General features: G+C 36.3%; 2 protein-coding genes across 2 annotated transcripts; both read right to left on the bottom strand.

Annotated features, from left to right (window-relative positions):
* Window positions 1–941: 941 nt before the first annotated feature.
* On the bottom strand, window positions 942–7,993 carry LOC112051127 (zinc finger imprinted 3). Its single transcript, XM_024089629.2, has 5 exons — window positions 7,765–7,993; window positions 6,317–6,464; window positions 5,832–5,951; window positions 3,389–3,541; window positions 942–2,108 (listed from the first exon to the last, which is right to left on the bottom strand). The coding sequence occupies exons 1-5, from the start codon at window positions 7,906–7,908 to the stop codon at window positions 970–972; spliced, it is 1,704 nt and encodes a 567-aa protein (XP_023945397.2). The 5' UTR covers window positions 7,909–7,993; the 3' UTR covers window positions 942–969.
* Window positions 7,994–8,944: 951 nt separating this feature from the next.
* On the bottom strand, window positions 8,945–11,487 carry LOC112051133 (uncharacterized). The gene is made up of 3 exons (XM_024089635.2): window positions 11,209–11,487; window positions 9,773–9,916; window positions 8,945–9,161 (listed from the first exon to the last, which is right to left on the bottom strand). The coding sequence occupies exons 1-3, from the start codon at window positions 11,382–11,384 to the stop codon at window positions 8,957–8,959; spliced, it is 525 nt and encodes a 174-aa protein (XP_023945403.2). The 5' UTR covers window positions 11,385–11,487; the 3' UTR covers window positions 8,945–8,956.
* Between the last annotated feature and the right edge of the window lie 897 nt (window positions 11,488–12,384).

The raw sequence follows: 12,384 nt of genomic DNA, 5'->3' as shown, positions 1-12,384 counted from the left end.
AGCAATGAATTGAAGTGATTTTTAAGTGGAGATAGCTGAAAGGATGGAGAGTGACATAGGCTACTTTTTGTCTCTTTCTTATGCCCCACTTCCCTAAATTGGGGGATGGAAGTTTGTATGGAGTATGGGTAGAGGTAGAGGTAGGATAGGGTAGGAGTAAAGATAGGGAAGAAGTACACATAAGTCTGAGCGAAGCTTTATCGGGTCCGCTAGTATTGGTCATATTTAAGAGAAGGCAAATATTGTATTTTAAAATAAAAAAAACACCAAAGTTTTCGGAGTCATATAATTATATCTTAGTTTGACTAATTAAAGTATAGACTAAAATCGTCCAGTTAACAAACTTTTCTACTTCATAAAGCAGGCTTTGTTGTCTTTTGCAGAAACTTATTCCACTACCGCCAAAGAGACCTAAAATTCGCTTCTGTGCTTTCAAGGTCAGAAATTCGCTTCTGTGCTTTCAAGGTCAACAATTCGCTTCTGTGTTTTCAAGGTCAGAAATTCGCTTCTATTAGTTTTAAAAGAGTATTCTTTCTGTGAGTTTTAAAAGAGTCAAGGTTTATTCCAGAGGTTCCAAAACTTTTTTTATCATTGACCACTTTATAAACTTGCTGGTTACGGTGGACCCAATGTACATTTTCGTGAACCCCCGCATGCAAATCGTGATTTTTGTGTCATGCCATTGCGGACCTCCGTTGAGTCTCCCGTAGACCCCTGGGCTATCTGGACCACTTTAACAATCAATGGTTTATTGGTCACTTTCAAAACTTCAAAACTGGTCACTTTTAAAACTTGCTAGTTACAGTACATTTCTGTGGAACCCCGCATGCAAATCGTGAACCATGTCTCGCCAACGTGGTCCTCCGTAGAGACTCCTGTAGACCCTTGGAGATCAATTTGGACCACTTTTGCAATCAATGGTTTATTCAAAACGCAACATAATTTATGGAAATGCGTCACTCCAATTGTCTATGGCAGAGCGTATTCCGCGTGGTGCGTCTTAATATGCCCTTTCAAACTGCACTTTTGCACGAACGTCTGACCGCACACCGCGCACGCAAACCTCCTGTCATTGTTGTGTATCCGCATATGTTCCTTCAACGTTTTCTTCCTCGCATACGACTTCTTGCACACTGAACACTCGAAAATCCTCTCCCCGTTGTGTTTCACCATGTGAACCCTCAACTCAACGTTTGTGAAACACTTGTACGCACATAACTGACACTGAAAATCCCTTTCTTCCAAATGGTCTCTCTTCATATGCCTCGATAGAGTGTATCGTCTTTCAAACGCCTTGTCACACACATTGCATTTGTATCTCAGAGGTGCTACACCGTGGACTTCGACCAAATGCTTCTGTCGTCTGAAATATTCGGTAAAACGTTCTGGACATTTTGGACATTTGAACCTTTTCACCATCTTGTGGACCGTGTCGACGTGGTTTTTGTGTTTTTGCTGGGTTGTGTACACTTTCTTGCATATTTCGCATGGGAAACTGCCGCCTACGTGCATGCTTTTTACGTGAACTTTAAGTCTGTATTTGGTGACGAAGCCGGTGCCGCATTGGCTGCAAACGCAGTTCCTGTAGTGAACGTTCATGTGCCTTTCTATTGAGCCAAAAGTCTCGAAGTTAAAACCACAGACTTGGCACTCGTAGACATTGTTCGTCGATAATTTGAACGGTATCACCCTATCTGGGTATTCTGTGTGGAATTTCTTGTTGTGCACTTTGGTTAGATGGGATTTCAGTTCGTTTATATTCTGGATGGGTTCAAAACATAATGTACACGCCAAATTTGTGATATCCACGTAAACTATGAGGCATTCAGCTCCGTATGTTCCGAGAACTTTCTTGATTTCCGACTTCTGATGGTTGGTTTGCTGGTGCTCTTTCAGTTTGTCCAAATTTTCGAAAATATTCCTGCAATAGAAGCAGGGGAACCCTGACTTGTTTCTGCTCTTGAAGGGGGTCACATTGGAGTTTTCTAGAATGACTGAGGCGTTCTGTATGTGGGCTAACTTCTCGGTGATGTAGACCTTCACGCCGGCGCTTCTCTCTTGCTCTTCTTGCAGTAATGCTTCTATGGTTTTCGGTAATACTATTTTACCTGAAACCAGAGAATACATTTCGTTTGACGCATATTGATTGTTAATATTGTTCTGTACTAGAATAATTATAACTTAACAATGCAATAAAATCAAAGCACCAATCTGGAGGAAGAATTTTTAACCATTTAAAAAAAAAAAAACTAACGTCGGTTGTCAATTCCACGCGTTTTTTTTAATGTTTGTTACCTCCATAACTTCGTCATTTATTAACCCATTTTAAAAATTCTTTTTTGTTTTGAAAGAGTGATTGGACCCCATTTCATTTTCAAGTCAGTTTAGTAATTTTGTGTTAAAAATCAAAATAACTGAACTACGTGTTCCAAGTCGTTTTCATTTTTATGTTAAAATGTTTGAATAAACATGATCTTTCTAATTGGATTAATTTGCTGTAGATACTAAGCAAAACCTATAGTGAGTTTTGCTATTGGTCGATCAAAACTTCGCAGCAGTGCAAGATGTTGTGCGAGCCGCGTTCCAATAGCACAAAGCATTTAATTTACGTACTTTTCACGTACGATTTTTGTGTTTTATTTAATAAGTGTGTTGACATTTTTGGAGTTCAACAGTTAATCAGCGACCTACACCAGCCAAAGTGAGAACAAGTCAGACCCGTCCTCCAACACTGTAGACTAAAGAGTTAAGTGCCTATAACACCATCCCATACAATACACAAGTTGGTCCTTCGAGCCGGATAAAATCCTTGACTACAGCCTTTCTTGACGAGTACTGTTTACCAACAAACAAATTTAAAATGAGGGTATAAATCACTAGTCATTTCAGACCTAATAATTATTATAAATAACTTGTTCTTAAATCAATGAAAATAAATTCGATTTAAAAGCTTAGAATAATTAGATATGATAAATGGTAATTTTATATAACATATTTTAAACAAACCAAACATAATTTAAAATAAATAAGTTATGAAATGATTTTCTACCTTCATTTCTAATTTATTTGTTGTTAAACAGTATTCATCGAGAAAGGCTGTAGTATAGTCGAAGGATTTTATCCGGCTCGAAGGACCAATTTGTGTACCGTAAGGGATGTTGATATAAGCACTTAACTCTTCAGTCTACAGTCTGTTGGAGGTCGGGTTCGACTTGTTCACACTATAGTATAGATTTTTTGTAGGACTGTAAGTACTTTGACTTTGTTGCATTGTTAAGATATAATTAGTCCAACACAGAACAGGAGATGACGGAAATTTTTGTGATTATTATTTACGCCTTCGCCCTCTTTGTCTGCAAGAATATTATTGTAAGCATCTAAAACGTACCTCTCAACATGTCCAAGTGCGCGGCGAAGCCCCGGCACGGCGAGGAGTACAGGCTCATCCTGGTGGGCAGGTGGTACTCGCTGGCGGAGAAGCGCGCCAGCAGCGCCGCCTCGCGACCGCACGCCTGCAGCTCCTCGTCAGTCGCTTGTACGTCTGAAAGTTCGCATTCTCGCTATACTGGTACAGAGAACCCTATTACTAGAAACATAAGGTTCATAATCACTTGCCTATATCGAGTTATTTACAAAATTTTGTTATTTTGTTTTCGTCGAATTTCATGGAATAAACAATACGCGTGCAGAAGTTCACAGAATGGTCTAGAATCATTTTCATATGTACAAATACGCAACAGGTATAAATATGAAAAAATATCTACGTAAATTTTTTGCCGCCGAAACACAACGACGTCATTCATAGAGATAACAGCGTCATTGGTGTTTGCAGTGATGTGAAATACAAACCAATGCCTTGTAGCGAATGACGTCATAGTTTATCATTGGCTTTTGCGGTGACGTGATAAAAATACAATTCTGTTTTATAAAAATATTACAATTACGAGATTATTTTCACAAATAAAAATGTTTCTAGGCATCTAAACTGTCATATATGCAAAAAATCTTCTTAGTTTTGTACAGCAGGCGAGTTGCCTATTGCCTATGTTTGTAAGTATTATATTGATAGTCGGATTAAGGAGTGGAATAAAGTCACCAGGTGTTTCATACCAAGTCTTTGAACTCTAGTTCGTAACAATACTATAGATGAGTGGTCATTTATGGGAAGAATACAATCTAAAAAAAACACAAACACAAGGCTCTGCACAATCAAATGAAGGTAGACACGGCATGCACATTTCCGTAATATTAAAATAAATTGACGATTACATTACATTAAATCAGTTTACATAAGAAAAAAAAATACATTTTACAGTAACAAGAAAAGGAAACATTTTCCAACTACTATTTGAATATACTATATAATACAAAAAATAAAATGGAATTGGTAAAAACAAAAAGAAAAATTAGTTTAGCAAATCTAGCAAAACTAACCTGCGATATGTCCTTGGTGAGTCTTTGTGGATATCTATAGACCGACTAAGTGCGTTATAAGATAAAGATAAGATAAATATACTTTATTTGCACACCACAAAGACAAAAACAAGTGAAATAAAAAACAAATTAAGAAGAGATCAGCATACAAAAGGCGGCCTTATCGCTAAGTAGCGATTTCTTCCAGGCAACCTTCGGTTTAGGAAAACTTAAGGACATCAGCAGGTGGCGTAAAACAAAAATAACCATAGTATTAGTAATACACATACATACAAATAATTTACATCCTAATACATAAACAATATTACACAAATACCTACAATAATGAATAAAATACATATCAAAATATACTAATAAATACATTATATTGAAAAGAAATAATATATACAGATCGTCTTTACTGCACCAGATAATGAGTCTTTACGGCATTTTTAAAAATGACCAGTGTCTTTGATTGCCGTATGTTTAAAGGGAGAGCATTCCATAACTTAACGGCTTGCACAACGAAAGAATGTTTATAAAATTTCGTCTTATGCACGGGTAAACATAGAGTTAGTAATCGACACTGTCTCAGTTCAGGCTGCACTCCCTGAAACGTAAATTTCTCCTTCAGATACACAGGAGATTTTGGATTAAACAACACACAGTACAAAAGTGAAAGTACATGCAGATCCCGGCGACGACGAATAGGGAGCCACTTGAGCTTCTGACGGAATTCAGAAATATGGTCATATTTGCGTAGGCTAAATATGAACCGAATAGCAAGATTTTGAAGTCGCTCAAGTTTATTGAGTGGGTCCTCAGTTATATTTAGATAGCTCGCGTCCGCATAATCTAAAACCGAAAGAAGAAGAGAATGTGCTAACATAACTTTAGTAGGAATTGGTAAAAATGATCTTAAACGTCTCAGTGAGCCAAAAGTAGCAAACATCTTTTTACTCAACTCTTTGACATGCACGCACCATTATATTATTTTTATTAATTATTATATAATTTACATAGCCTGGGCATAGTAGAATAGGCGCCAAAAACAGTTCTAGTGCGTTGCGGTACAAGTAAAGTAATAGCTTTGCGAGGGTATCTACTAGGTGCTCTAAAGTTAATTTTGCTTAGAAGATTTGGTGCGTCTATCTGGTTTCTCAGTAATTTGTATAAGAATGTGAGATCTAATAAGTCCCTTCTTTTATCGAGCGTCAAAAATCTAAAGTGCCTTAAACGGTCACAATATGAGACGACTGTTTTGTGAATATTTGTAAATTAGGAGTTATGCCTGTAGTTTTGGCAACCACATACCTAGAATATAAGCCAAACTTTGCAATAAGAGTACCAATGTATGCTGCGGGGGGATCCACCTTGACCTCTAGTTGTGGAAACCCCACCATGTGACAAGCACTCACCGATATCATCAGCTTCCTCGTAAGAGGTGTAGTCACAGTCGATGGCGCTCTCGCTGTCGCCCGGCTCTAGCTTGACTGCGGGGGGCTCCACCTTAATCTCCAGCCCATGAAGGTCACCCACTGTGGACAATATTATTATTTATTAATAATTATTAACTTATAAGGTATTTAAGAGACACATTTCCATATTTTTTTTAAATATTTATCAAGATAAAATCAAACTGAATGTTCAAGGTATCAGTTTTGACAGATTTTTGAATCATCACTTAATTGTAATCACTCATTTTCATCCAATTATTTATGTGTTTTGTTCTGTCTGTTACAGAGATTAGTACTCAGTGATTAGTACGAAGTGGATCAGCCCTGAGTCCACTCTGCACTACGAATTCTCATGCTACGATGAGCTCAGCTTTATACATATAGGTATAGATCTAAGGTAGTCTGCACCAGCAGCTATGGTAGAATGTGAGTAACTAGCACAGTACCATTGATGAAGACGGTGTCCTTCTCGTTGAGCGTGGCCAGCAGCTGCTGCTCCGTGCTCACCACCATGCTGCGGAAGCTGCTCGCCTCGCGCAGGCGCAGCACGCACGACGAGCAGATCAGCGTGCTGAGTACATTGTTCGTGGACAGCTGGAAAAATAATTTATTTATTACTAGCCAACCCCCCACAGAAGCACCTTTAGCAACTTTACAACTATGTGCTGATTATCTGGGATTGCTATTAATGAGACACACGAGGACAGGCCATATGCTAAGGGACACAGTGGGGAAGTGGAGCAGACTGTTGATGGAATGGTACCGTAGAGATGGCAGAAGGAATGGGGGCAAATGGTTCCTTAGATGGGAGGATGACTTAAAAGTCACAGCAGGACCAAACTGGAGAAGGGTCGCATTAGATAGAGATCAGTGGTAGTCGCTGGAGGCCTATGTTAAGAAACATTCTTTAAAAAAAAAATTAACACAAAATGTAATGTATATAAAAATTGTAATTTCTTAACACAGAATAAAGGGCTTATTATTATTATGTGCAGAAAGATATATATTGTTAAATATTACAAACAAAAGAATAGTGTGAGCCACAGGAAGGGAAATTTGTCCAGGTCTGGCTGGTGGGAGGCTTCGGCCGTGGCTAGTTACCACCCTACCGGCAAAGACGTACCGCCAAGCGATTTAGCGTTCCGGTACGATGCCGTGTAGAAACCGAAAGGGGTGTGGATTTTCATCCTCCTCCTAACAAGTTAGCCCGCTTCCATCTTAGACTGCATCATCACTTACCATCAGGTGAGATTGTAGTCAAAGGCTAACTTGTAAATAATAATAATAAAAAAAAAAAAAAAAAGTGTCTGTTATATGTGTGCTTTCCGCTATGCTATAGTTACAATATTAATGTATGTCAGCATAAACAAACCCCTACACACCTGCATAGTTCCCATTACTGTGAGAATACCCTCTACATCACAAAGGTTACCTCATAATATAAAATTGAACCAGTTTTGGAGTATGAAGAAAATTATGAAAAACAATGTAATAAATATGAGAACTAGAGTAAGACTGTTTGACTCATGTATCCTACCATCCTAACATATGGTCTTTAGCTAAACTACAACGTAAAAATCTTGAAATATGCCAAAACTCTATAACAGAAGGATGATGAGGAAGGGGACAAAAATTTCAGCTAAAGTAAAACTATCCAAAATAAAAAAAACACATAACTTGTACATATAACGCATATCCTAGTCATAAACCTTGTGCACACCACTGCCTAGGAGGTGAATTTTGGAAAATAATTTGAGCTGTTTGTTGATGGATCAGTCATTACGGGTTGCCTTGTATAGTAACAGATTATAGATTGCAAATCATCTACAATATTGTATTTGAGTATTACAAACATTATTAAAGATGATTAGAAGTCTTATTTATGTGTACATACATATAAATTAAAACATTCCATGAAAATGTCGATGTAAACTTCCCGTGTTCCATTCACATAGTATTCTTTCATTATATCCTTATGGTAGCCGTTGGATAAGCAAAATCTGCATTGTCCATATGTCGCACCCTTTTTCTTTTCCATTTTCCAGCAATGGTTATTGGATAAACTTAATAATTTAAAATTCTAAGATAACTTTCATGCAAAATGCAAATTGCAAAACAAAACAAAGGCCACAGACCACAGACCACAAACGTCAAATTAAGCCACAGACACAGAACACCATTCACAGATTAATAGACAAGAAAAAAAAACTCAAGTGACATTTTAATTTTTCTTTACTTTGTTTTACGGCTCTAGAAACTAGGCTTTTAAAGGCTTTCCAGTCATAGGTCATAGAGTTTGACTAATGAAATTAGACTGAAATCGCCCGGCAAATTTAAAAAATCATCTAAACAAATTAAAATATCATAATTTGTTAACATTTTTTGTTTGTGAATGTATTACTACCTACACAACTCAGTTTTTCCAATATTTGCACTTGTATCTTTGAGAATTTACTCTATTTTTTTTTAATTTAGCGGGCGATTTCAGTCTCTACTTTCATTAACCAGATTTTTTCATTAACTTTTTTAGGGTTTTGTTTGGTTTTCTTTATCCTATGTGATGTGCGCCGTACCATGTTAATGTCGATAATAATAATAATTTATTTATTTGCAATAAACCTTAGACTATTAAATGGTCTAAGGTTTATTGCAAATTGCAAAAAACGACTTCGTCCGGCCTTAGACCTCTTTAATCCAGCCCTATCGCAAAATCAGTTCATAGTACCTACTAATCGTTCGTTATCATATGACCCATATTCGGCTCACTGCTGAGCTCGAGTCTCCTCTCAGAATGAGAGGGGTTAGACCAATAGTCCACCATGCTGGCCCAATGTGGATTGGCAGACTTCACACACACAGGGAATTAAGAAAATTCTCTGGCATGCAGGTTTCCTTACGATGTTATCCTTCACCGTTTGAAACACGTGATATGTAATTTCTTAAAATGCACACTAAAAGTGAAAAGTTGGAGGTTCATGCCCCAGACAGGATTCGAACCTACTCCGAAATCGGAGGCAGGGGTCACATCCACTGGGCTATCAGGGCTAACTTATAGAGAATAAAAAAAAAAAAACAACATTACAAGATTATTTATTATCCAACAAATCAACATAGGCACACTGTATCAAGTCTTTGTTCTCTACACCAAGTTTGTTCTGGAGATCTCGTGCTATTTCTTGTCCTTCTTCTAAGCTCTGCTCAGGTCGGAGCACTACTTCCAACTCCATGAAGTTACCGAGGTCTTGCACTTTGTCTATGTGTATGCGAGTTTGGCCGACCATGTACAGTCTTCTGCAAATATATTCAATAATATTTAATAGCAAAATCGTTGATCTCTTATAAAAACTATATCTATATACTTATAATGAATCTAAAGATATCAATTCTGTACATGTAATATAAATAATTAATAATTTTACATACATATATTAAGTACAACATCTGATACAATTTCACACACACACACGCACACACGCACGCACATAAACCAGCGTTTATTGCATGTTGCATGTTAAGTTAAGTTTAAATTTGTTATTAAGGAAGAGCGAGACCTTCTGATACAGGTTTTAACTTAAAAGAAGGTCTCAGCCACATCAGAGACTGTAAAATTATAAAATAATAAAATTTCATTTCATTTCAAATTTCATTTCAATTTCAATTTCAATTTCATTTCAATTTCAATTTCAATATATTTCCAAAATAACTACCAGGGGGTGATTAATGATAGATACTGGTGCCATTTTTAGCAATAGCAATTAGTAAAATTATGTTTGTTATAGAAACAAAAACTACTCAACGGATTTTAACGAAACTGGGTACTGGGTTTACTCCTGAGCAGGTAATAGTATACTTTCCATCAGGCTACAATCAATAGGAGTAGAGCAGTGAAGGGAGATTATTACCTCTCTTTCACAACTCTTCCACGTATGCCCATACACTTTTTAAGTATATCGTCCAACTCCTTTGACTTGTCTCGTTCGTTGACAGAAAACTCCAGAAGATCGTAATCACACAGCTTTGGACCTTGCTCATCATCACGATCATATCTGGAATGTAATATGTTTGGTTCATTTAACATTTCAGTTCCTAATTTCGGATCACTTTTCACAGTGATTTTGTAGGTACATAACATAAATTAAAGGAATACTTTTTGGGACAGCCTGTGGAACACTATAATTATGATATTTATTTAAATACCTGCTAATGATTGTTCTTTGTTATTCTTCTCTTTTTGTTCGTTAATTAATTTTTTTTTAAATATTGTATTATGTAATAAAAAACAGTGCACAGTAAAACCAACTGTGGTTTGTGTTGCACTATGGTTAGGCTCAATTTAAATATGTTTTTTGTAGAATGTAGAATAATAAATAAACAAAAAACTGGACAAGTGCAAGTTGAACTCGCGTTACGAAGGTTCCCAATGTTGTTAATTAATCATGTTTTTGAAAACTGACCTGAAATTGTTGATAATTACACCTATAATTTTCTTTTTATCTCAACTTATTCGTTTCGTTAAATATTTATCTAAACTATAAATTATTTTAATAGTACAGTAGTATAGTGTTTAACAAATTAACAAAACTTAACATTAGTTTTGATATTAGGTTTAATAATAATATGCAAGTTGTTAAGCACATTATTGAATGATAGTTAGTTAAATTTAAGGGTTTCAAAGTTTTCCAGAAATTTTCAAGTAGAAAGATAAATTAGAAATGAAGGTAGAAAATGCATGTTATTTCATGACTTATTTATTTTAAATTATGTATGTTTTGTAACCATATCTAATTTGATTAATCAAATTTATTTTCATTAATTTAAGAACAAGTTAATTATAATTATTATCAAATGTGAAATGACTAGTGATTTGTACCCTCATTTTTAATTTGTTTGTTGGCAAACAGTACTCATCAGGAAAGGCTGGAATATTTTATCTCCTAATAAGCAGGTGAAACCGTGTGGCGTCACGTAGTAATATGTAGTTTATAACTTTTTTTTTTATTCTTTTACAACTTAGCCCTTGACTACAATCTCATCTGATGGTAAGTGATGATGCAGTCTAAGATGGAAGCTGGCTAACTTGTTAGAAGGATGAAAATCCACACCCCTTTCGGTTTCTATACGGCATCGTACCGGAACGCTAAAATCGCTTGGCGGTACGTCTTTGCCGGTAGGGTGCTAACTAGCCACGGCCATAGCCTCCCACCAGCCAAACCTAGACCAATTAAGAAAACCTCAATCTGCCTAGCCGGGGATCGAACCCAGGACCTCCGTTTTAGAAATCCACCGCGCTTACCACTGCGCCACGGAGGCCGTCAAACCTTAACCTCGAACCTCGTACCTTACGAGGGTCGCAGATTCGTCAGCGTACACCCTCATCTTTAGTCTGCCGTTGTTCACTTTGTAAAACGTATCGTCCTGTGGAATTAACTTCGGACTTCCACCGCTTAACTCTTCGGCAATCTTGCATATTGCGTCAAAATCATTCACTCTGGCTTTTATTTCAACGTTGCGCATTTTAAAGTAATAAAATTAACTGTATTTTTATTATTAATCTTGCCGCTTTTTTAAATATGAAGATAAAAAATTAAATTGAACAAGTATTTTTTTCTGGGTTTACTTACGTCTTTCCAATAATACATTGTAATCTTTGTTTGTTTACGTCAAATTAAGAGTACATTGAATAAAGGGTTTACGTTATGGCGGTAAAATTTTTGTCTGACGTCTGCAAAATGCAAATATGTTTATGTTCCTTGGTCTGCACCACAGATTAATAGATACTACGTATGTCTGCACTGTAATGTACTCTGTGCCTGTCTTAGACTTAGACCATTAAAAATAATGGAACTGTTTCGCACCCAAATTCACCAACAAAAAAGTCTGTCGTTTTTTGAGGGGGACGAGGACTTAACACCATTAAGTATATTCCTTGTACCAAATCGTAAATCTATGGTATATTCTGTGTCCATACTCTACACATAACTATACAATTGACTCGCAATATACACACGCGTAATTTTTACACAGGCTAACACATCGCTTAGACTATCCATAGAATAAATATAAAGACTATTCGATTACTTGATCGATTTTTGCTGTTCCGTCAAAAGAATCAATTCTTTTTAGAAATCGTTTACAAATTTGATAAAATTATGATAGAAATACTTACAAATGAAACGTTACTCCATCTTTTACTAAACTACAAGTTTTTGGCCGTTTTTTATGCTATTCAACTACACAAACCGGCATTTTTAGGGAGCTCTTTACACGACGAAAACGATTACAACAATGAAACATCGATTCTATAGCAACAGTTTTTACAAACGCGTTAGATCATTTATCTTTGACAGAGGGCTAATAGCTTACGAGGCAGGTCCTTTATTTTTAATTGTCTAAGGTGCCTGTGCTGCACGGCACGGTTGGTAGAATACAATAAAAATATAAATACCAACTACATAACTTTTTTGTGGTAGTTAGAGGGTATTAATATCTTTATTGATAATTACAATTTACGAAT

The sequence above is a fragment of the Bicyclus anynana genome, chromosome 26 (assembly GCF_947172395.1).
Source record: "Bicyclus anynana chromosome 26, ilBicAnyn1.1, whole genome shotgun sequence".
Lineage (NCBI taxonomy): Eukaryota > Metazoa > Arthropoda > Insecta > Lepidoptera > Nymphalidae > Bicyclus > Bicyclus anynana.
This window is presented reverse-complemented; position numbering and strand designations above follow the sequence as displayed.